Source organism: Sciurus vulgaris, assembly GCF_902686455.1.
Source record: "Sciurus vulgaris genome assembly, chromosome: 9".
Lineage (NCBI taxonomy): Eukaryota > Metazoa > Chordata > Mammalia > Rodentia > Sciuridae > Sciurus > Sciurus vulgaris.
The window spans coordinates 83,192,539-83,216,016 of NC_136469.1; the positions used below are offsets into that span (position 1 = coordinate 83,192,539).

General features: G+C 41.3%; 1 protein-coding gene and 2 long non-coding RNA genes across 15 annotated transcripts in view; 1 reads left to right on the forward strand and 2 right to left on the reverse strand.

The window, feature by feature from the left end:
• Positions 1–23,478, reverse strand: part of SEPTIN11 (septin 11) — a 137,202-nt gene that overhangs the window by 66,845 nt on the left and 46,879 nt on the right. For 7 of the 10 annotated variants that reach the window (XM_079154304.1, XM_079154303.1, XM_079154301.1 and 4 more), the window contains exon 1: positions 21,218–21,413. The exons of the other annotated variants lie outside the window; for them this stretch is intronic. In XM_079154304.1, coding sequence (XP_079010430.1) covers positions 21,218–21,244 — 27 coding nt within the window. In that variant the 5' untranslated portion in view covers positions 21,245–21,413. Of the gene's footprint in view, positions 1–21,217; positions 21,414–23,478 lie in introns of those variants that run through there. 10 annotated transcript variants of the gene reach the window in all.
• Positions 2,166–9,024, reverse strand: LOC306670003. Its single transcript, XR_013766290.1, has 2 exons — positions 8,903–9,024; positions 2,166–8,872 (listed from the first exon to the last, which is right to left on the reverse strand). It is a non-coding gene; the product is annotated as an uncharacterized lncRNA (long non-coding RNA).
• LOC306670001 lies at positions 17,183–23,365 on the forward strand. 4 transcript variants are annotated; one of them, XR_013766285.1, is made up of 4 exons: positions 17,183–21,013; positions 22,219–22,286; positions 22,763–22,929; positions 23,184–23,359. It is a non-coding gene; the product is annotated as an uncharacterized lncRNA (long non-coding RNA). The 4 variants fall into 4 exon arrangements; XR_013766287.1 differs by lacking the exon at positions 17,183–21,013 and adding an exon at positions 21,472–21,865 and having other exon boundaries at positions 23,184–23,365; XR_013766286.1 differs by lacking the exon at positions 22,219–22,286 and having other exon boundaries at positions 19,232–21,013; positions 23,184–23,355.

Consider the following 23,478-nt stretch of genomic DNA (forward strand, 5'->3'; position numbering starts at 1 on the left):
TGCCTAGGAAGAGACCTGAGCCTGTATTGCAGTTATTTTGGATTTTGGAGAATTTATTGAATAACTCCTTTGTGCCAGCCACTTGATGCTATGTTTAAAAGGCAAAAATGACTAAGGCATGAAAACATTATAGTGCAGTAAGGTATCTGTTTATCATAGGATAAATAAGATAAATGGGAATTCAGAAAACTAGTCCTCCTAATTCTGTCTAGGTAAAGGAGACAGCAAAGAAGCCTAGAGACTTTTTTTTTTTTTTTTCCCCACTTTATTTATTTATTTATTTATTTTTAATCTGGTGCTGAGGATTGAACCTAATGCCTCACAGGTGCTAGGCAAGTGCTCTACCACTGAGTCACAACCCCAGCCTGCCTGGAGCGTCTTGAAGGAAGAGGAGGTATAAGAGGATAGGAAGAGGCCAGGAGAAAGGCACTGAGGAGCTGTGCAAAGAGAGGTGTCAGAGAAGGGGAACACAAACAGGGCCCTGCCAATAGCTTCTTTGGAATGATCAGCAGTAAGGTATGGAGTTACGGAAGGGCACAGGTGTCACACTGGGGAACTCAGCCTTTATGTATGCTGAAGGGAACATGGTATGGAAAGGGCATTTTAACAACAATAAATAAGGAGGGAAGCCAGGCAGTGGCACACACCTATTTATTTAAGAGGTTGAGGTGGGAGGATTAAGGGTTTTGAGGCCAGCTGAACAACAGCAAGAACCTGTCACAAAATGAAATACAAAGAGGGTTGCAAACCTAACTCAGCAGTAGAGTGCTTGCCTAGCATGTGTGAGGCCCTGGGTTAAACCCTCAGCACCACACACAGACACACACACACACAGACACACACACAGAGAATTGGAAAGAGGGGTAGTTGGGAAAATCTTTCATACCAACAAAAGAAACAAAAGGGCTGTTTAGTTCTACAGTTTGAATAAAAGTATCATAAAATGTTTTCCAAAAACTAGAGTAAATCATCTGATTTTTTTTAATTAAAATTTAATCAGAAAGGGCTTGAAAATGATAGAAGTAAATTTCTACCTAACCTCTGAATTAAAGTCTGGTTTAAGTAGAGCAAAATCCCATTTCCAAGCTGTTGTCTGTGAGGGTCTTCAGTTATGTTTATTCAGCTGTGGTCCACTCTGATCTTTATGGAAACATGAAGCTGGTAATTTGGCTTACTCTTATTGATTGGATTTTTGGATATAGATTTCTCTTTTCTAATTTCTTGAGAAAAATGAGCATGCATACATTTATTAATTATTAATTTGACTCAATACCTAAAGTCAAAGATTCACTTTATTTGTTTAGGGGCCTGAAATATGATTCAGAGATGGTGACATCTCAAAATTTTCCATAACTCACAAAGTTAAGCTCAAATATCTCTTATTTTATTATACATATTTTTATAATTACCCAAATGCTAAAATACCACTCCTTTTTATAAAAGTTGATTTAATCAAGTGGATATTCATTCCATGGACTTGATTTGGAAATCTAGAAGAAGAAAAAGTCTAAAGCTTATGATATTGTTTTCTGTGGGCCTTATCAACCCTCTGCAAATCAGAACTGTTTTGCAGTTACAATAACAAGGCAATGTTTTCAAGAATCTGAGTCCCTCAGCCCAACCTGTAATGTTAATAACTGCATGTCAAACCATGGTGCTCTTGACCAAGACTAAGCATAAGAAGCAGCACTTCTTTTTCCAACTTGCTTCTGTTGGCCCAAAAAATTAAAAACAAATCCAGCATCTAACGTTGGCTGGGGAGTCTTTTCTTCAAGGCAAGGGAGGTATTTCAAGCCAAACACAACACGTGAGAGGAAGACTGTTCCACAAGTGAACTCAAAACCATTAACTTTCAATCCCACGTCTCTCAATAAAAATGCTTCAGTGTAACAGTGTTTGAGCAGGATAAACTCAGAGGGCTGAATAGTCAATGACCCCATAAAACACCAAGGGTATCTTTAAGAATAGGAAGATACCCCAATACCCAATACTCCTTATTGCCCTGTGGCTTAAGCTACTATTTTGATTCATATGAAACTATTTTTAAAGTTTGGAAGTAGCTAAATTAACTATTCCGTGTTATTCAACCCACTACTAGGAAATTCTGAAGCTTTAAAGGCTATTTGTTCCCCCACCTTTTTTCCTTCTGTTAAAGGCCTGGGTGATTTTTGTTGTTTTGTTTTCTTTCTTTGTCTTTCTTTCTTTCTTTCTTTCTTTCTTTCTTTCTTTCTTTCTTTCGTGCACAGAAACACTATGAAAGAGTATACTTTTGGAAAGAAAGTATCAAAACATACAAAAACAACAGAAATTTTATCAATAAAAATGTCATAATAATTAGAAAGACAGGACAAATCAAACTCTTAGGAAGGTGCTTTATAAATAGTCTGTTTACTAAACACCTCTCTTTGGTTTTTGCAATATTCTCTGTTTTCAATAGTTCCTGGAAGATACCCCCCAGCCCCCAGCAGGGAGATGAAATAGTATTTCTCTATAGGCAGAAGACAGGAAAAGAAAGAAGAGTGTTGGGTTCCTGTTGAACAGGGAAGGGTTAATAATGAGCTCTTTAAACCTCAACTTAACTCCCAGGTCTCAGATTCCTCATATTAAAGGAAGGCCCTGGGTTAGGTGACCTCTGAAGTCCCTTCTGGCTCTAGCACTAACAATTTATTGGAATTTGGAAACAGAACTTATTCTACCTATACCTACTTGCATTTTATATGATCATGTTGCCAAATTCATAAATAATTTACAGCCTGTAGGAACAGCTATTAACTGTCATTGGACCTCAACCAAAAATTAAAAACCTAACTCCTTGACTATATATAGGACATGTTTTTGCAGAGGTACATTTGCTTGCCTACCACATTCCATAACCCCTCCCTCCCTCTCTCTGTGCAAGTCCCACTCACCTGCATGTCACCCTATCCCAATTTGATCTTCTAAGGCCCAAACCTGTTTGGAGAGATCCTGTTAAGGAGACAATATGAAGGTTTCTATGCTGCCCTTGAACAACCTATATACTCTTTGAAATCAGAGCTCAAGTATTTGCTTTACTTCTATTTCAAAAACAAGTACGTTTTTCTCACACACACACACACAAATGATTTAATTGTTCCAATTTTAAAGCGTTCTAAAAGGCATACCAAAAGTTTTTAATGGTTTCTTCACTGAAACACAAGAAAAATAAAAATGAATTTTTTCCAATGGAAATCAGATTGCAAATTGGCAGACTTAGCTCACAAACATGTTTATATGATCCACACAGTATTTTTCAAATATTTGATTTAGTGTTGCCAAAATTTTCAGATGGAGAAATTTCACTTCAAGTTCTGAATGTCCATCCTTTCTAGAAAAATTGAAAACTATGGAATCAATAGACTCTAGCCAGGGCCAAAAGGTGGCGAATGCTAGCACAGTCACAGTGGTCTAAAGAATCTGAGTGCTGTTTTTTTGGGTACTTTTTCTCTTTCAAATAAAGCATCTAAATAGTACATCCACAGGAATGGGACTCTAACTAGGATAAGATATATTCCATGCTTGATAATTATATCAAAAATTAGACTTTCAATTAGACGAAGAAAAAAAAAAAAAAACAGCTAAATAATGAAGTTCACCTTGGTCAAAGATGGTTTGATTTTTGACTCATTTACTATCTTACCATACCATCAATAATTTAATTCAGAACCAAACTGAAGTCCACCAAAATCTGAGGAGCCATTGATCATTAACTACTTTAAAGAAAATATGTAAATTTTTATTATTAATGTTACAACAACATCAAATTAAGCATATTTCTAGCTGTATTAAAGTATAAGCATTAATTGAGGTCTAAATTCGATAAATTTATTTTCCTTTTCAAGACATATTATTACTGAATTTAAATTTGGTCTATTATAAAAGCATTTCAAAACGTATAAACTTAATACATTAAAAAAAAAACTGCTAAAACTGATCTTGTGCCCTCTTTACTGAAAATAGTTGCTATATTTGCCTAATCAGGTCATAGTCATTTTAAAAGCCTTAACAGTTTCTTGTCTCTACCCTGCATGAAAAGGACAGCATAAATGATTTGACAAAACATCTTCCTAAATTTTGTTCTTAGCCCTCCCATGGATTCAAATGTTTCTTGTCAAGTGGAGATAAGAAGATTCATTTCTCTGGGTGTAGTGACACATGCCTGTAATCTCAGTGACTTCGAAGGCTAAGACAGGAGGATCACAAGTTCAAGGCCAAGAAGACCCTGTCTCAAAATAAAATAAAGACTGAGGATCAGTGATAGAGTGCCCCCAGGTTTAATCCCCATACTACCAAAAAAGAAAAAGGAAAAAAAAACCTCATTTCATGGAAATAATACTTGCAAAAATAGCACAGATCTTTGGGGGATGCAGATGGTATTGAGGATTGAAATCGGGGCCACTCTACCACTGAGCTATACCCCCAGTCCTTATTATTTTTTTTTTATTTTGAGACAGGTTTGCACTAAATTACCCATATGAACCTGGCCTCAAACTTGTGATACTCGTGCTTCAGCCTCCTGACTCCCTGGGATTACAGGCATGCACCAAAAAATCCCCAACAAAAAATGACATAGATCTTGATTGATGTGGCAGCATTAATATCTAAGATATGCTATAGTTTGGATTTCAAATGTGCCTCAAAGGTCCATGTGTTAAAGGCTTAGTCCCCAGCCTGGCACTATTGGGATGGAAACTTTTGTGATGGAAACATTCTAAGAAGAGGAGTCTAGTAGAAGTGTTTGAGGATGATAGTGTGGCGCCAGTCACCTTTTCCTCTCTTTTACATTCCTGCTTCAAAGTGAGCAGTTTGCTCCACTATGCACTCCCCACTATGATATACTGCCTCATCACAGGCCCCAAAACAACAGGGGCCAAACAATCACATATGGATCCTCTGAAACAATGAGCTAAAATAAAACTTCTTCTTATAAATTGATCATCTCAGGTATTTGTTACAGTCACAGAAAGCTAACTAACATAGGGTGCTATCCAAATATTCACTATCTCCACTAACAATGGAATAAAGTAAATTGGACTAAACTGCAACATAGATGATGAAACTAGACATAGACCTGCCCTGCCTCCCAGAAACATTGTTAACAAAAGGCTAAGAGAACCCAAAAGGTAGAATCTGCTGGAGATGTGATCATTTTAAAAACAAACAAACAAACAAAAAAACCCAGCATCCTCTTGCACCTGAAGGCTTGCAGTGGTCCAGAATGTTGCTGAAATTTTCAATTTAGCTCTTATTCTAAAGCATATTATCTTTTTCCATCAATAGAACAGCTTAGCCAAGACCTAGGAGCATTTCTGATGATATAAAATCCTTTGACTATCACACATTCATTCCCCTTCAATTGAGAGATCCCAAGTACAGGGTTCCAAATTTAGAATATACATATTCTGCACTCTATCATAAGGAAGAAAATCATTATTAGCTTCAAAATTCAATGACAAAAGCACAGTGATGATTCCTGCTTTATGTTGTGAGGAGAAATGCACTTTTAAATATCCTTGGTGCAAGCATTATTTCCTTCACTGTGTCCACATGACTAAAATGTCCTTGCTACAAGGGCTTTTGCTAATAAACAGACGGAAAATAAACAGACATTTCCTATAATATCCTCTATCAGTAATAGGCATAAATTCTCATCCCAAAAGACAAAATTTCCTAAATGACTCCCTTGTACTGTCAATGACAAAAGCCCTTCTCTCCAACGAGAGTATCTACAACACCACGAGTAGACCCAGACATAACATCTCTGTTCTCAAGAGGTCAGAAGAATCCACCTCTTTAAAAACTAAGTAGGAAGAACTCCTAGTTTTAAACCAACTAATCAGCTGGCCTAGCAAGTGTGCATATCAAGAAGCACTTGATCACTCGATAGAGGTCAAATCAAGCTGCTTGTCTCTGGGCTAAAAAAAAAAAAAAAAAAAAATGATCCTCAGCTTTTTTAAAGTCTTCATGATGCTATAGCATTGCTGGCATTCAATAAAGCTCAATGATAAATATTGCATATGAATGATATTTAAGTGTTTTAAATTATGCATAAGACCCAAGTTCAATATAAGCACAGGTAAATGAGGCCTGGCACAGTAACTGTTTCATCTGAGCCAAACTTGACTTTTTATTATTATGATATGGTAACGAAATAGTTTAAGCATACAGACCATCACATGTCTATCTTTGCCACACCTATCTTTGCCAATCACAACTTTTACTACCATACTTCCTTTTTTATTTTTTTAATCACAGATACATTTGATGATCCTTGAATACCTCTTCCTAACACTATTCATTCTCTCCTTTCCTCCAGGTCACCATCTTGGCTCTTAAAAAGAAATCAGATTGTGCCTGGGATTTATTCCAAAAACAATATGAGAAAAGGGGGAGGAAGGGGTTAGAGGCAATGGGAAACAGACCTTTAAGATTGACCAAGAATTGATAATTAGCCTGGATGATGGGATGAAAGTCTTCATTATATCCATATCTCTTGTATATGTTAGGAATTTTTATTAATAAAAAAAGTTTTTCTAAAGAAAGAGAGAGAGCCTGGCATAGTGGCAGATGCCTGTAATCCCAGCAACTTGGGAGCCTGAGGCAGGAGGATTGCAAGTTTGAGGCCAGCCTCAGCAATTTAGTAAGGCCCTAAGCAACTTAGTGAGACCCTGTCTCAAAAGAAAAAAGTTTTTAAAAAGGGCTGGGAATGTGGCTCTACAGTTTTAAGCACCCCTGGGTTCAATCCACTATATGGGGGGGTGGGGGGGGCAAAAACACAGGCTATAAATTAAATACTTCTGAACTATATTCCTAAAGCTATGCTGTGCAATACAATATGGTAGCCACTAGCCCCATGAAGATAAACTTTTTCCTCTGAAATCTAATCACAAAAAAAACGTGGAATTGCACAATTTCAATTAGGAAATCACTGCAGTGTGTACAATGAGTTTAGTGGCAAAACCAATATGCAAGTAAGCAATAACTTTCCAGAAGTAGATTTAAAAAAAGAAAGAAAAGAAAATGAAAAAACCTGAAAATTACTCCAGTTTTAGTTTGAGAAATGGAGAAATCACACGTTTCATCTTCCAATTTAAGATTTCTCCTCCCACTCCCTTCATTTTGGAGTAGAAAAATAACCCTCTACTTGCTTTTTTAAACAATTTCTCATGGTTAACATTCAAAATTAAATGATGACAAACTGACCAAGGTTAAAAGCTGAAATGTACCATTTGAGTCCAATAGGAAGGCACTTGAATGAATGCAAAAAAACCCAGAGGCGCTAACAACCAAGACTGCAGTCCTGGCTTTTCATCTTCACATAGGAGATAGTTTCTCCTTTCCAAACTGAATACAGAGAATCTCAGAGAAAGTATTCTTAAAGACCACTAAATCAAAATGAGATTATTTTGCAACCAGAATGTCCCTTTATTGTGGACTAATCTAAAAGAAACTGATAAAACAAGTGATATTTTTAGCATCCTTTTGTCTCTAAAGCTGGTATCAGAAAACAAACACACACAAAGGCCCTGACAATCATTTGCATCAGGGTGTAAAGAAAAGTTTAATAAGGCAAGAGAGATATTTGCATCTTGACCCAGGACAAAACAAGTAATTCTCAACCATTTTCCCCCATTTACCCATGTGGGGATAGCTCCATCCACGCAATGATCCTCAACCAGAGGACACACGTGCTAGCAGAGGCTGAGAGATGGCTGTTTCCTTAACTAGAAGTCCCTTTATCCAACAGCCTGGAGTTGAGCAATTTATCTTGAAAGGTGTTCAAACACTGGGATTTTTAAAACAGTCATAACGTAACCATTTGATTTTACTTTGAAACTGCTAATGTGCATCCATTCACCAATTTTTTGACAAAGGGCCAAAGCTTTTTCATCACAATGGGTTAGAGGAATTTCAACAAGGGTGTCTTTCCAGCCCAAATCCATGGACATCATCTATGATTTCCAGTTTGTTGCTTTAAAGTGAAGAATTTAAAAATCTTTTCATCAAAGCAATCTGAGTGTAGACTCTTTTTAGATCCTTACAATTTTTTCTCCAATGTTTTATACTTATCTTACCTATATTAAGTGCACAAGAGATTTACTGCAGCAAAATTCTCACCTTTACCAAATCTTTCCAAAGCATCTATATTTAACAGCAACTTGATACTTGCACTTATTTCATAGTTACAGAACATGAAATTAAATTATGCAATTATGATAATATCTACAACTGGCACAAGCAGGTTTAAAAACAGACAACTGATGTGGTAAGCATGCAGTTCTGTTGGTGGGTACAGAAATGCTTGTGTGCCCTAGGATAAAATGCTAGTCTACTAGTCAAAAGCATTTAGCATGCTGTGGGCAGTCAGAGTGTTTTGTAGAGGGAATGAAGAGTGCAAATTAATCTGGCAGAGTTTGAAAACATTCCCTTCAGATTCTGATACAACTTTCCAATTCCCTTTGGTGTGCCCTTTTTATCTCTGCTTTAAACCAAAAGAATAAATTTCTAATGGTAGCCTGGGAGAGAGGCAAAGCAAAGATTTCCTTTCAAGTACTCCTAAAATTACATTATAAAAGGGGACAGGATGGGGAAGGAAAAGAAAATGGGACCCATCCTTTGCAAATGCTAAACAAGTTCTGGACACTTACTATCTAAGAGAAAGGCAAGGGCTGAACACTGGTTCAGAGAGCCTGCAGAACCGCCTTGTCATGGAAGCTGAACATTATCTAAGTCTTAGTTTTTGATCACCTACTACACTGGAAGCTTTCCAAGAACATAGGGCACAAGGCTAAAAACTCTGAAGGTCCTCAAATAAATGGGGTGTGGTGTCACACATCTGTAATTCCTTGAGCAGCTACAGCAGAAGGATGGCAAGTTCTAAGACGGCTGGGCAACCTAACAAAGCACTGTATCAAAAAACAAAAAGGCAGGAGAGAGGCAAGAATAGAAGTTCAGTGGATTAGACAAGGGGAATGAAGGAAAGGGATGGGGGATAGGAAAAGGAAAGACAGTGGAATGATTCTGACATAACTTTCCTGTGTACATATAAGAATACACCACAGTGACTCTCCAAATCATGTACAACCACAAGACACGGATCCTAATTAAAATAAGATATATTTCATGCTTGTATAAATATATCAAAATAGACTCTACTACTATGTATAACTAAAAAGAACCAATAAAATATAAACAAATAAATAAATAGGCTGAAGATGTGACTCAGTGGTAGAGCACCTGCCTACCATGTGCAAGGCGGTAGGGTTTGATCCCTGGTACTCAGAGGCAACAGGAAGAAGATCCTCAAATATCAGACTGGTTGATGAGGCACAATCATGAATGAGGTAAGATATGAAGTAGGAAAGACAAATAAGTTTGAAAACTCACCCCTGAACTGGAGCTCTAAGATTCTGAATCTCAGTAATAGGGAGATCCATTTGCAAAAGACAGATTTTGGATCTGGTTTGGTGTGGTAGGCGAATGAGAAGAAAAATAGTTTTGACATCTTCACTCTTACAAGGTGCTGGCTGGGGCTCAAAGTTTATTGACTTAATGAACAGGAAATAGTAAAGTTACTAAGGAACAATAACACAAATGCTTCAATAAAAAGATCCAGCAATATTTAGCAGCATCTGGGCTCCCCAATATGCCTCCTAAATCTCCACCATATAAAGAAAACAAAAGTCCTCACAGTTCCCAGCTTTAACTGGGATATAAAACCGAAGTTAGAAGCAGCTCCTCATCCACACAGCTTTAAAGTTAGCTTTGGAGCTACAGCTGGTGGCAGCAAATTAGTTATTAGTAATTTACATGGCTGAGACATTGATCTTAATTTCCTGCTTTAAGTCCATAAATACCTAGGAATTTTGGTTTCAGAATGGGGCAAATTTGACTACCAACAAGTAAAAACCTTTATGGAATGCTCAGAGATAAAACTGCTTCAAATGTGGACCATCCAACATTCCCTTGGGGAAAAAGTGATTAAGATGTTGACTTAAGGATGGAGAAAGACTTTAAAAACAAAGAGGTATGTTAACAGGTTAAACAATCAAATTGTTGCAATAGTCCAAATGATGTGTCTTAGACTGCCTGCCCACACAAGAGAATTCAAACCAAGTGCCTCAAAAATTGAGAGCACAGGTGATAAATTTGGGGAGATTTTGAGAATGAGTCAGCATGGTTTATGTCATTTCCAAGGATCTACATTCTCAGAAACTGCCTCTAGGTAGGCTTCTACAAAGAGGAGAGATCACGAGGCTTGGTAGCACACACCTATGTCCCAGCTAACCTGTAATCCCATCTACGCGAGTCATACTGAGGCAGAAGAATGGAAAACTTGAGGGCAGCCCCAGCAATTAAGTGAGACTCAACCTCAAAATAAAAACTAAAAGGGGCTGGAGACAGATTAGTGACAAAGAGCCCCTCAATTCAATCCCCAGTACCCCGCCCCCAAAAAAAGGAGCGAGATAGAGACAGAAAACAAAGGGAACAAACCATTTGAAAAATCATCCAAAAAACCTGGACTGACAGTTAAATTAATCCAGATTCTTAAAATTATTCAATATCAGTTAATTAAGATTGTCTTGAGAATTATTTCATTTTTCCAATCTGTATATGCAGTATAGACCCCAAATTTTTTCTGATTTCTTTCAAGGCAGTTCTAAGCTTTGGCCCAAGTCTGCAGCTTATGTATCAAAACCACATTTCACTCATTCACTCTGTATCTAATTTCTAGAATGTAAAAATGTAATTGACTTGAAATGGATAAATTAAACAAAGTACACACCAAACCCTCAGAGCCAGCACTTCTATCCACAGTGTTACGAATTAGAAATGAGGGCTGGGGCTGGGGCTCAGTGGTAAGAGTGCTTGCCTAGCATGTGTGAGATTCTGGGCTCAGTCCTCAGCACCACATAATGAATAAATGAATAAATAAATGTATCGTGTCCATCTACGGCATAAAAAAAAAAAGATCTAGAAACAAGGGTTGTAGCTGAATGGTATAGCACTTGCCTTGCACATGTGAGGCACTAGGATCAATATAAATAAATAAGGTTATTATTTTTAAAAAAACTACAAGTGAAAATCATAGAAAAATTTAGGTGATGCCTCCTCCAACTTTTTTTCTTTTCTGAGTCTAACTTGTACAAAAGTTTGAAGTCTGCCCTCCAATAAATAGAAGTGAAAATCTAGTAAAAGATCAGTTTATTTTGAGCATTTTTTGAAACATGCAGAGTAGCTGGTATGTTATAAAACTGGTATGTTCATACTCCGTTATTTGTATAAGGTAAAAGAAGAGCCCCAAACTAGAAAACAAGGGGTTTTCTTCTAGGTTTCTCTAAAATACAAGGACTTAGGATGAGGCCTTGCATTCATGCAGTTATTTGGAGAACTAACTCAAAAGAAAAGGAATGGGGACAGGGAAGACTCAAAAAGTCAAGGAGGAGATCTCATTCTCAGGGGATCCTGGAGGCTCAGGGCCTCCATGCTGACTGGGCTGAGGTCCACGGGAACTCTCAGAAGCCACGTGCCCCTACCTCAAAACTGTCCAACTTAGTGACAGAAGTGAAGAAGTATTTACCCACAAGCTTCCATGCCCCATCATTCAAGAGTTGCCCCATAGGATAGCTAACTCCTTTGGACATTCAGATATGCACAGAGGCCAGAACAGCTAAACAGAACCAAGGGCTTTAGTAAAACTTGAGGCAAAAATTGGAGCTGTGGTCTACCGCTACCTGAGTTCACAGAGCAAAAAATGTAATAAAAAGGTGAACTGTGAGGAAGAGGGGCCAAAACAAACTGCACCCAATACAAGTCTTGCCCAATTGCTGTGAAGGATGAATTTTCACCTCTTTAGTCAACTATTTAGGCAAGGTACACAACAGAGTCCCTTCCTTTAAGTCTGGCAATGTAGACTAAGAATGCGTGAAAGTGGCTAAGGCTTAGAGCATACTGCTTATGGCAATGAGTTTGTTTTTTAATGTTCACAACTATACTTGATAATTCCTTTTTATTTACAAAAGACATCTTAAAGAAAATGGGGGGGGGGGCGGTCAGAGCAGTGTGTGTGACACAAAAGCAGGTAAACACTGCTGTAAGAATTCAAAGAAAGAAAAATCACCAAAGCCCAGATGGAGGGCAGGGCTTCACAGCAGGAATGCTTGATGCATGCCTTGATGATGTGCTCTGACTGGAAAAGTAGGGCCCTGCGCACTGCAGTGTACAGGAGGGGAAGCTGGGTTCCTACTGGGGTGCGGGGGTGGCAGTTTGGGTTGAACACAATCTTCAGTATAAAGCAGTTATTATTTCAGCATTTGGATAACTAACTTTCATGGCAGGCCAATGTCCCAGGTACCAGTGTAAGCACTTCATGTATACTAACCCATTTAATCTCTATCTCTTTTGAAGCAGGTAGAAGGTACTGTTATTATTTTACAGATAAGTAACTTGCCTAAGGTCATAGAGCTTGGCCAATACCCTGAAACTCAAGCAGACTAGTTCCAGAGCCCACATTCTTGACCAAAGGGCTGTATACTACTGCCTCTAAGCAGAGAGAAAACAAAGCAAAAGAAGGGAGTCATTTGAGGCATCTGCATTTAGGGACAGACAGGCTGGGAAAGGTCTAATTTGGAAGCATCCCAAGGGAAATAATTCTGTCAAGCATCTGGAAGTCCTAATGGCCTCACAACCATTTCCCAGAGAGTACAGTCCCAAGCTGGAGCCTCCAGGGAGTGGGAGCAGTACAGAAGGTCTTTCAGAAGGTCACCCCTTGGTGATGATGCCCCTGGCAGCTATCAACAGTGAACCATCGGAGCAATCACTCTCAGACTTTAGTTCACTCTGGCTGCTCATCTCTCTTTAACTTCTTTGTCTCTCTATCTCACTGTCTCTGTCTCTGTCTCTGTCTCTGTCTCTCTCTCTCTCTCACACACACACACCATTCTATTATGTCTAGCTGGAACCAAAATAAGACAAAAAGAGTGAGAAAAATCATTATTGACAGAAAAAAATTCTAAAACAGTGCTGAGGAAGTAGCTCAGTGGTAGAGGGCTTACCCAGCATGCTCAAGGCCCTGGGTTCAATTCTGAGCAACAATCAATCGATCCATCAATCCCCTTGGCTTCACAGATTTCTTGACTAGGATGCAAGAGTCTACAGATTATCGCTCAAAACACCTCTCACTAGAAAAGGATTTACTTCCCCACCCCCATAGCTCTCTTCAAGCTCGCCACTCTTCGCAAGAAGTGTACCCATCCCCATGCTGCTGAATTTACAAGCGACCATTTACTCTGGCCCATTGAAGTCAGTTCAGGGTCCAGCATGTCTCTATTTCCTCTGACACCAGACTAACTATATGCAGACAGAGGATATTCTCTGAGACTAGGCCCCGGTATCAATGTAACATGGAATAGACCTCAGAAGATGGAGCAAACAAGAACTTGAAAGACAAACCTTTGCTGTGTAAGCCACCAACCTCAAGGTCAACTTGTTACTGCAACATAATTTAGCCCAACTGACTGATATAGATGATAGATCTGTATGCATGTTGGAAAGAGCATTTGGTTCCAAAGCCAAGCTTTTCCAATAGGCTGAACCAGATTAGATAAGCGACAATTTATTCATACCTTATTTTTCTTGTCTATATTACTTTTCAAGTATTTTGAGTGGACACAGAGACATGATCCTCTTGGCAGCAATTTGAATAAACGAAAAAAATCAAAATGCTAGGGCTGGGGTTGTAGCTTAGTAATAGAGTGCTTGCCTAACACGTACGTGTGAGGCACTGGGTTTGATCCTTAGCACCACATAAAAATAAATCAATAAAATAAAGATATTATGTCCATCTACAACTAAAAATATACTTTTTTAAAAAATCAAAATGCTAAATAGGCTTCCTATACACAAAGGTTTTTGTCAAACCCTCCCCACTTTTTTAAATTTCAAAAACCAGGAAAGATGGTGCATGCCTATAATCCCAGTGGCTTAGAAGGCTGAGGCAAGAGGATCACAAGTTCAAAACCAGCCCCAGCAACTTAACGAAGTCCTAAGCAATTTAGCAAGACCCTGTCTCAAAATAAATAATAAAATGGGCTGGAAATGTGGCTCAGTGGTTAAGCATCCCTGGGTTCAATTCTTCATAGGGGGGGGGGGGGGGCAGACCTGAGTGAATTTAAAGGGCATCCTTAAAGAGAGTCACTAATTTTATGCTGGTATGAAATGAAATGAGTACACAGTGTACACCGAGATGAGATGAATGAAAAAGGCCTGAAATCTTAAGAAAACTCTGGCTTTCAAACCTTTTTCTCATAGGGTCCAATGTTTTTCTTTTTATTTTTTGCAATGCTAGGGGTTGGACCCAGGGCATCATAAATGCTAGGCAAGTGCTCTTCTTCTTCTTCTTCTTTTGGCTGGGGTATGCCAGGAGGGACACTTACCCATTCAGTCAGATTTCCAGTCCTTTTTATGTTTTATTTTGAGACAGGGTTTCCCTAAATTGCTTAGGGCCTTGCTAAGCTGCTGAGGCTGGCTTTGAACTTGCAATCCTACTGCCTCAGCCTCCTGAGCCACTGGGATTATGGGTGTGAACCACCTTGCCCAGCCAGGCAAGTGCTCTTCTAATAAGCTATACCCAGCCCCAGTTCCTTTTTGACCTGCCACTTGAAATTCAACCTGCAACCACGAGAGTTCTGCCATTCTCTCCGAGCTCCACACTTCAGGCTCAGTTTCTTTAGAGTCTGGAAAATAAGAATTTCTAGTTCTATATCTTGAGGAAGGGATCAGTGCGTTTAGACTAGACAATGGAGCGATACTGTCATTTGCTGTCTAGACCCCTCTTCCTTCTCTGTGTCCTTCCTCAGACTTTGCTTTCTCTATTCTTTGGGGGCTCAGTACAGGCATGAAAGCCATCAATTTCCCTGATCCTTCCTCATTCCCCTTTATAGCAGTGAAGAATAAGGACTCTACAGATTTTTAATGTCTTCCACCAAGTAATTCCAAGAATCAGAGATCTTTTTTTTCAGGGGGTGAGGAGGGTGGGGGATGAATAAGATACAAAGAGTAACAAAGTGAATACACAGCTGTAAAGAGTGCACATGATCTAGTCTCTTGCACATCCCCAGCATCCTGTCTGTCTACCTTCTTACCCAGGCCTGAATGCTGATGTCCCAGCTATACTGGATTTCTTTAAGAGGTTTTTCCTCACTTTCAGAGCTTTTTGCACACGGTGTTCCCTTAGGTTGGAATGCTTCTCCACAGACACCTCTCTACCTGGCTTTCCTCTTTCAGTCCAACTGTTTACTCATCCTTCAGAGAGATTTCATGAAAGCAACAGGGATATTACCTCAGACACTGCACACAAAATGCAGATAATATCTAATAAAACAGATACATTAAAAAGCCAAGAATGATTTCTAATGGGTTTTTTTTCCAGTTTCTAACCTATCTATATTATTTTGACTCAACTTCTATCAAAAAAAAAAAAAAAATGAAGAAACCCATAAATTCTTCACAAAGGAATGTTGCTTACAAAAATAAGGTAAATTTTATGTTATATATATTTTTATTTCCTTTTGCATAATTAGAAAAGGTAAAAAAGCGGGGGGCAAGAACAAAGTCCCATTTGTTGGGTGCCTGTTATTCTTTTATTTTTCCCCCTACTAGTACTGGGCACTTTACCACAGAGTGACATCCAAAACCTCTTTATTTTCTATTTTGAGACAGGGTCTTGGTAAGATGCAGAGGCTGGTCTTGAACTTGCAATCCTCCTGCCTCAGCCTCTGGAGTAGCTGTGATTAAAGGCCTGTGCCACCACGACTGACACCAAAATTGTTCTTTGGGGAGTATGACATTTTCACACATCTCCACCTCAGCCTGTATCCCCTATTGACATACCACACTTCATCCCACAGGGTCACAGTTCAGCAGATGGACAACATGTGTCTGCTGGACTTCCTGTATGTGTGACTTGAGTAATGTGCTCACACTCGCTGGCACTGATCCAAAAAAAAAAAAAAAAAAAAAAAAAAGGTGGAGGTGGCTAGTGCCTTAGCTTTAGTCATATCAGGGAACAGGAAGATTCCTGATTTCTAACTCAGGCCAGGACTGAGACAATGAGACAATGCAAATTTTCTTTTAGATCACCAGCAAATTCTTTTTTAGAAGTCTGTCTCTATCACCTTAGCCCAAGTATTGTTTTTTATGTTCAACAGCAGCTGCATTGATGGGTTGCCAGCAAGGCCTGAGTAGGTCAGGAGGTATTGTTGAGTTGGAAGGGAGTTTTCTGTCAATCTAGATTTTTAAAAAGAGAGGGAGGGGGAAGCATCAATTATATTGTAAAGTAGTTTCCTTGGGGAAAAGAATAGAAGCTTTAGATGGGCTGTGTCTTTGTTTAAATAATGGATCAGGCTTTGGAGACCCCAGCTGAGACAGGTCTAGCCAAGACTATGAAAGACAGATCTCAGTAAAATGATAAAATCCAAAAGTGGCCTCTACCTCAACTAAGCTTTAGGTCCTATAAAGAGAAAAAACAGGCGTAGAAATCCCTGTAGACTACTCCAGACTCCAAACCTCATGATCACTATCAGTGTGGCATCATGTGGCCTTTTGGCAATCAATTAAAGTAGGCCATCCAAATGATGGAAATAGCAGAGTCCCACAATCATTCATTCATTTGTCTGGACAGACACAGGGTGGCCCAGGTCCAACACTAAGCATCTATTTCCTCTACTATGGGAGTGCTCAAATGTGCAGACAGTCCCATCCAGAACACAGCTTGGTTTCTAAGTACCAGTTCACACAAGATGGGTTATTCTTATTGAAGTAAACCTCAAAATGTTGATGAAAATAAACCAGCAATCTAAGGGGGTTGTTATATCAGGATGGTGGGACGTGGACAGTTTTGTTTTTTTAACCAATTCCTTAGGTATGTTTTTTGTTGTAGGGTATATACATCATTTTTAAGAAGATTTTTAAAATTTAAAAAAAAATTAGGGCTGGGGCTGTGGCTCAGAGGTGGCGCGCTTGCGTAGCATGCGTGAGACCCTGGGTTCAATCCTCAGCACCACATAAATAAAAATTTAAATTTTTTTTTAAATTAATCTACAGCTTTCAAAATATTTAAAAAGGATTACTGCACTTCAAATACTATTTGCATTCCTTAATAATTACCTGTAGAGGCTCCACATATATAATTTATATCCCAAACTAAAGAAGTTTAATCTTTAAAAGCCCCCCCACCCCTTACAGGACAGCCCCTTTATGGTATAGATGGCCCTTCCTTAGACTTTTTTCAGTTCTGTTAATCTTTCTCAGATGGAGGGCCAGCCAGAGCCCTCCATCTGAGGCCACATCCTCAAGTCAGAAATGTCAATTTTGTAATAAGGAAAAATAACATTTTTTTCAGTACTTTCTCACACACAGTCCCCCCACACCATACCCTGTTCAAGATATACCATATCTTTCGGTACTGTCTATAATGATTCCCAGACAGATGAAAGCTTTACCTGAACCATAACTGTTGACTCGGTAATTTGTGCCTAATTCCCTTTCTCCTTAGTTTACAAAGACCACTGAAGTTTATCACTTTAATATAAAGGGCTATTAAATATCTCAGAAAATAAAAGTTCCTGGAAAGAAGGAAATATCTTTCTTCTCCACTACTGAATCCCCAACACCCAAAACAGTATCTGACACATAGAAGATCCTCAATAATGGTATTAGTGAGCAAATAGTGAACTTGGCTTTCCATTTCTTTTGTCTCAACAACAGATAAAAGAGCAATTAAAACAAATTTCCAGAAGGATATTATAAAGAAATTTCTGCCACTGGAAACGTTTAAGCATATCTTTCATTAGGAATCAAGTAAGAACTACCTCTGCATGGAGAAAACTGAACCAAATGATCTCTAAAGTTCTTTTCGACTCTTAAAATCTAAAACTTGATGAATACCAAACCTTAAGAGGGAGTGGATCAGTTACAAAAACCCTGATTCCCAGGTAAAGTAATTGCCATGTGCTGTTTAAAATCAAGATAATTGCTGCCCTGGGATGCAGAGGCAAAAATGCTAATTCATACAAAATGTAGACACATCCCTAGGAGGGAAATGCTCTTGCTAATTATCAGTTACAATCTGGAAACAGCACATGTGTTTCAGGATTTTCTCAGGACCAAGCCCTAAAACGATCAGTTGTTAAATGAAAAAGAGACGAAAATTTCAAATGGAACAAACAATATCATATTAAACTGAAGATTTCATTTTACAGTCAACAACAAATTCACTTAAGAAACATATTTGAATTTAGTCTTGAGGTTATTGGTTGTAATTGAATATAGCCATTTCATAAGACAGAAAATACTACATTTGACATATAAACATTTCTCCCCATGAAAATGTATTTACTTTGAGATCACACTAACATGTCTAAAACTGAGGGCCAATTATTCCAACTGAATTTTTCTTTAGTACAGATGGGAGAGGTAGTTTGTAGGAAAAGGAGATACCTTGTGTTTTCCTAAACAACTTTTTTAAAAAAGTAATTAATTCTAAGCCAGGGGCAGTGGCTGCACACCTGTAATCCAAGGGGCTCAGGGAGGCTGAGACAGGAGAATCACAACTTCGAAGCCAGCCTCAGCAAAAGTGAGGCACTAGGCAACTCAATAAAACCCTGTCTCTAAATAAAATACAAAATAGGGCTGGGGATGTGGCTCAGAGGCCAAGTGCCCCTGAGTTCAATCCCCAGTACCCCCCCCCCACCAAAAAATATAATTAATTCTAAAGGAGTAACTATGCAGATCCATTCCCATATAAATCAACTTTGGAGTGATTCTTTTCTCTCAAAAACTTCTCCTTTCTTTTGTTAAACATAGAATAGATACGGAGACTGGAGGGGCAGAGAATTCTAACCTTAAAAGATGTAGTGCAGATCCCCTGGAACTGGGTTTAGAGAATCTTCTGCATTCACTAAATTTGTTCTTAGGCACAACTACAGAGACCCCATTTAAAAGAGTAACCCAAAGAAAAAAGTGTATCAGTTCAACAATTTCTTGGAAATGGGATCACACATTTTTTGTAATGTATTAAGAGATTTTTCAAACTTGTAGTCAATTCCTGATTATTCATACAAGTCAGGGGGAAAAAGGTATTCCATTTTTAAATTTATGTAATTTAACTTTAATTCCAATGACAACAGGGAATGTTCAGAAAGCAGTAACTTCCTCTGTACACATTTATTTTTTTTAAATCTCCTCTATTATCTGAATGAGAGTTCTTACACAAGAATTCCGTGGGGCTCCAACTCACATATGGTGGGCAGACCTGGTGTTGGATATGATTAAGGCCACACAACTAAATCTTAAAATCCACATATTGTTCCTATTTAACTGACATATATGAACTAACTAATTTATAGAAAAATGTGCAGCAAATTATTTCTTCTACTTCCCCCAGCCCTCAAGAATGCACCAGTAATAGGTGTTACTGAAAAATACACCCCCTGCACAGAATATTTGCATTCCAAGACACTTGCCAATTTATCTAAAGCAGATATTGTTATTTTAGTTCTCTGAATCTGTGCCCTGATAAGAAGGGGGTGGGGGAATAACCAGATAAATTTGATGGCTATGGACCTCAATTTCCTCATCAGAAAAATACAGACATTAGTTCAGAGATTATGCAAATTCCCTCAGTGACAACAATGTCCGCTAATTAGCAAGGCCACAGTTTGCGTGCAAGAGAAAGAATTCTTAAAAGTGTATCATTAAATAGTAGAGTTCAAAAGGCCTAAAAGACCCACAGTTGCACTTTGGTGTGACCATTGTACATTTTCTGACCATGAGAAAAAATTTTGAAAAAACCCCGGCATTTTGAAAATACACCTAGGTAGAACTCAGAAGGGAAACTCCTTGAATTTCCTCCTGGGCCGGAGCTAGGGGTGCAAAAGGCCAGCGTGGTCTCAGGGAGGAGTACAGGGGAAGAGTCTTGAGTTTGAAAGCCTGGCCTTGCATTCTGAGGTTTCTGAGCTTCCAGCATCTCCGTGAGACTTTTGTCTACACCTACGAAATCTCTCAAGCCACCACCTGCAGCTGCACAGTTGTGCGAAGGTAAAGAGGAGAAAAGGAAGAGGAGGTAGGTAGACCAGGAAAGACCTCGCCCGAGGCACCCGCAGAGCCAGCAAGGCAAAAGTGGTCTTTGAACATCCACTCAGAAAAAGGGAAAGAGAAAGAAAGAGGACTCCGCCTTCTCCACCCGGCTAGGCTCCTTTCAATAAAAAGGAAAGGCTGCTACCGCCTCTTCCCTCCCGCTTTCACGCCGGGGATGTAAAGCAGCCACTGACCGCATCCTCCAAGTCCCACTCCCCTCGGGCTGGGTCCTGAGTTACAAACCGCCTCTTGCATTGAGGCGCAGCCTCTACCTGGACCCCTGGCCCACAAACTCAGGGCAGGGGCATCCACTCTCCCTCCAGCCAGTGGGGCACTCGATTCTCCGCGCACCCGCCTTCCCTTCCTCTTCCTCGCGTCCCCGCCTCTTCGGCCCGCCGCCCCCAGCCTTCCAGCCGCAGAGCATTTAAGTACTTCCACCCATCCCAACAAGGGAGCCTTTCTGAAAACTTTATGTGTATATCTAGGGCTTTGTCCACATCCTGGGCAGGGCCCGGTCACCCGGGTGGGTGCCTGAGGGTGTCCCGGATCTCACAATGCTTGGGAGAAGCCACCACGGAAATCCCACCCCTTTGACCCGCTTCTATAACCGTGTGACACAGCGCTTCGGTTCACAATTCCCATGCCCTGATTGCCCCTGGGCGCGGGGGAGCCGAGAGGAAACCCCCGGCACCCGGCGCCTTTCTCGACCGTCACGAGGGAATCGGTGTGCGCGGAGAGAGGGAGGTAGCCGAGAAATGCCGCGGCAGAAAGAACCCTTTTAAAGGGAACACAGAGAGGGTCCTTTTTCTTCCATATCTCTGGAATAGGGGCGCGACGAGGAGATACACTGTTGCATCAGGTAGGATCTGAGCCTCTGGGCTCCTCAACCTCCCCACAGCCCCAGACGCGCGCCCAAATTCATGCACACACCCACAGCCAGAGCCGCCACGGTCCAGAACCCCGGCCCGGCTCCCCGGTAGCCCCCACCCTCACCATCTCCAAATTCAAGACCACCCGGCGCTGGAGCAGCAGCGCGCGAGGGAAAGGAGGCCCCAGCACTCACAGACTGTCTCCCCACCGCCACGGCCATCGCGGCTGCGGCTGCGGCTCCGGCTCCGCCTGGGCGCTCTCGACCGACACTGGCTGCTGCTGCTGCTGCTAGCGCTTGGGCTCCGGCTCGCCTCCCCCGCGCGTCCCTCGCGGCTGCGCTCTGCTCGCGCCCGGCTCCCGCTCGCAGCCAGCAGCATCTGCTCCCCCCCACGCCGCCGCCCCTCCCGCTTTATTAGAGCAACATGGCCACCCGCCTGGAAGGGACCATTTGCTTCCCCAGGAAGGGGTGTAGGCCTGCGCGCCCCGGCGGAGGCGGTGGGAGGGCGGGTGATGGGCGGGCTCGGAGCCAGGGTCTACTGGCTTTGGGCGTAGGGCTGGGCTTGCCAGAATTTAGCGGTGCGCCAGTGCACGACCCTCTCTCGCTTGCCACTAATCCACCCCTAGGCCGTGCGCTGACTACCACCCCCCGCTCCATCAGGTGCCGGAATCCAAGTAAAAGCCTGAGCACAGAGGTCCCAGCCCCCGGTTCCGCCGCGCGTTTTAAGAAGCGGGCGGAAAGGCGGCTGCAGAGATGGGTATAGGAGACTAGGGGAAGACAGGTCATCGGGATAGATCTCGCGGAAAGTTCGCCCTGGACGACACGCCCTACCTGGAGTAACAGGTCTGGAATGGGTTGTGGTCACCGAGGAGAGCGGTGGGCGACCGAGTTGGGGTTGGGCGCGTCCCCACAAGGGAAAAATTTGAAGTCTTCTCTACAAAAGGGAGAGACCAAGAGGCAGCTGGAAGCTGTCACTGTAGCGTGCCGGATAGGGGACCCCACTAGAGAGGAAGAGACTATCGTAGTTGTTGCCACAGACGACCCAACCACCGCCTGCATGAGAGAAAGAAGAGACAAACGCCCCCGCTGGAGAATTAAGGCATCTGTCGGCTGCTCCAGAGCTCAGGGACCGAGGCCTCCCACGGTGTAACTGGAGGCTGCATGTGGGGGCTCCGCTGATTCTATTCGGTCGCCAGAGACAGACCCTACCACTCCGAAGAGAGCATTCTGGAGCTATGGCTCCGTGTGGCGGGGATGGTGCCAGGCCAGTGACCCCAGTGGATGCTACTCCTGGTGCATAGAACTGAGAAACTCCTCCGCTGTGGGGAAGAATTTTTCCAGCAGATGATGGAGGGCTACTGTGCATCTGTGAGGCAGGTGGAATGGGACGTAGGAGGGTCCCCAGGCTTACGGGGTTGTGTGACACCAGCACAGGCCAGGCAGTGAAGTGTGTCAGATGCAGTAGATTCTAGGAGTTCAGAGAAGGGGACCCACAAGATGACTGAAGATAGCTACCAGACAAGGGCGGGGAACTTGGATTAAAGCACTGGGAAAGTGAGGTGAGGCAGTGAAGAGCAGTGATCAGTCCAGAGGGTTGTGCCCTCAGGGAAAACCAAGCCTATTGAATTAGGTAAAAGACAACTCGCCTGTTTGCACCGGGCGCCTCAAAGTCTGACCTGAGACTTGAAAGCACCCAGCTTTCTGGGGACCTGGAGTTTGCTCCTCCATCTGTCTCTGCAGGATTCCAATGCATTCCACAGCTTTTGGGTAAGGAGAAGTGGTCTTCCTGCACTGGTTCAGCTGTGGTGACTCAGACACTGAGTTGCTCTTATAGGCGAGGGACGACTGAATTCCACTGGCAGGACAGCCAGAGAACAGCCTGAGAAGAGAACAGTGGTGAAAGAAAGGTAAGGGGCACTGACATGGAACCTGATATCTGGGCCTATACTCAAAGAACTCCAATCTTTGATCAATTTCTATACCGTAGACTTCAAATCTTTTGAACATAGGGACCACCATTTTATGCCAAATATACATTAGGTACTCAATAAGTGTTGAATTAAGATTACATGTGAATGACCACAGTGCGGAGGGAGGGGGAAGAAAGAAATACTTTCATCTGCAGCTCTGATAAATAGACATTTTGTCCTTTCTCCCACAGGAAGAAGCAGGCAGTGGCCCAATGAAAGAGCCCTCTACAGCTGGGCACAGTGGCGCCCGCCTGTAATCTCAGCGGCTCAGGAGGCTGAGGCAGGAAGATCGCCAGTTCAAAGCCAGCCTCAGCAACAGCGAGGCGCTAAGCAACTCAGTGAGACCCTGTCTTTAAATAAATACAAAAAAAAAAATAAATAGGGCTGGACTGTGGCTCAGTGGTCAAGTGCCCCTGAGTTCAATCCCACCCCGCCAAAAAAGAGAGAGTTCCACATAGTACCAATGGATATAAGGACAATTACAAA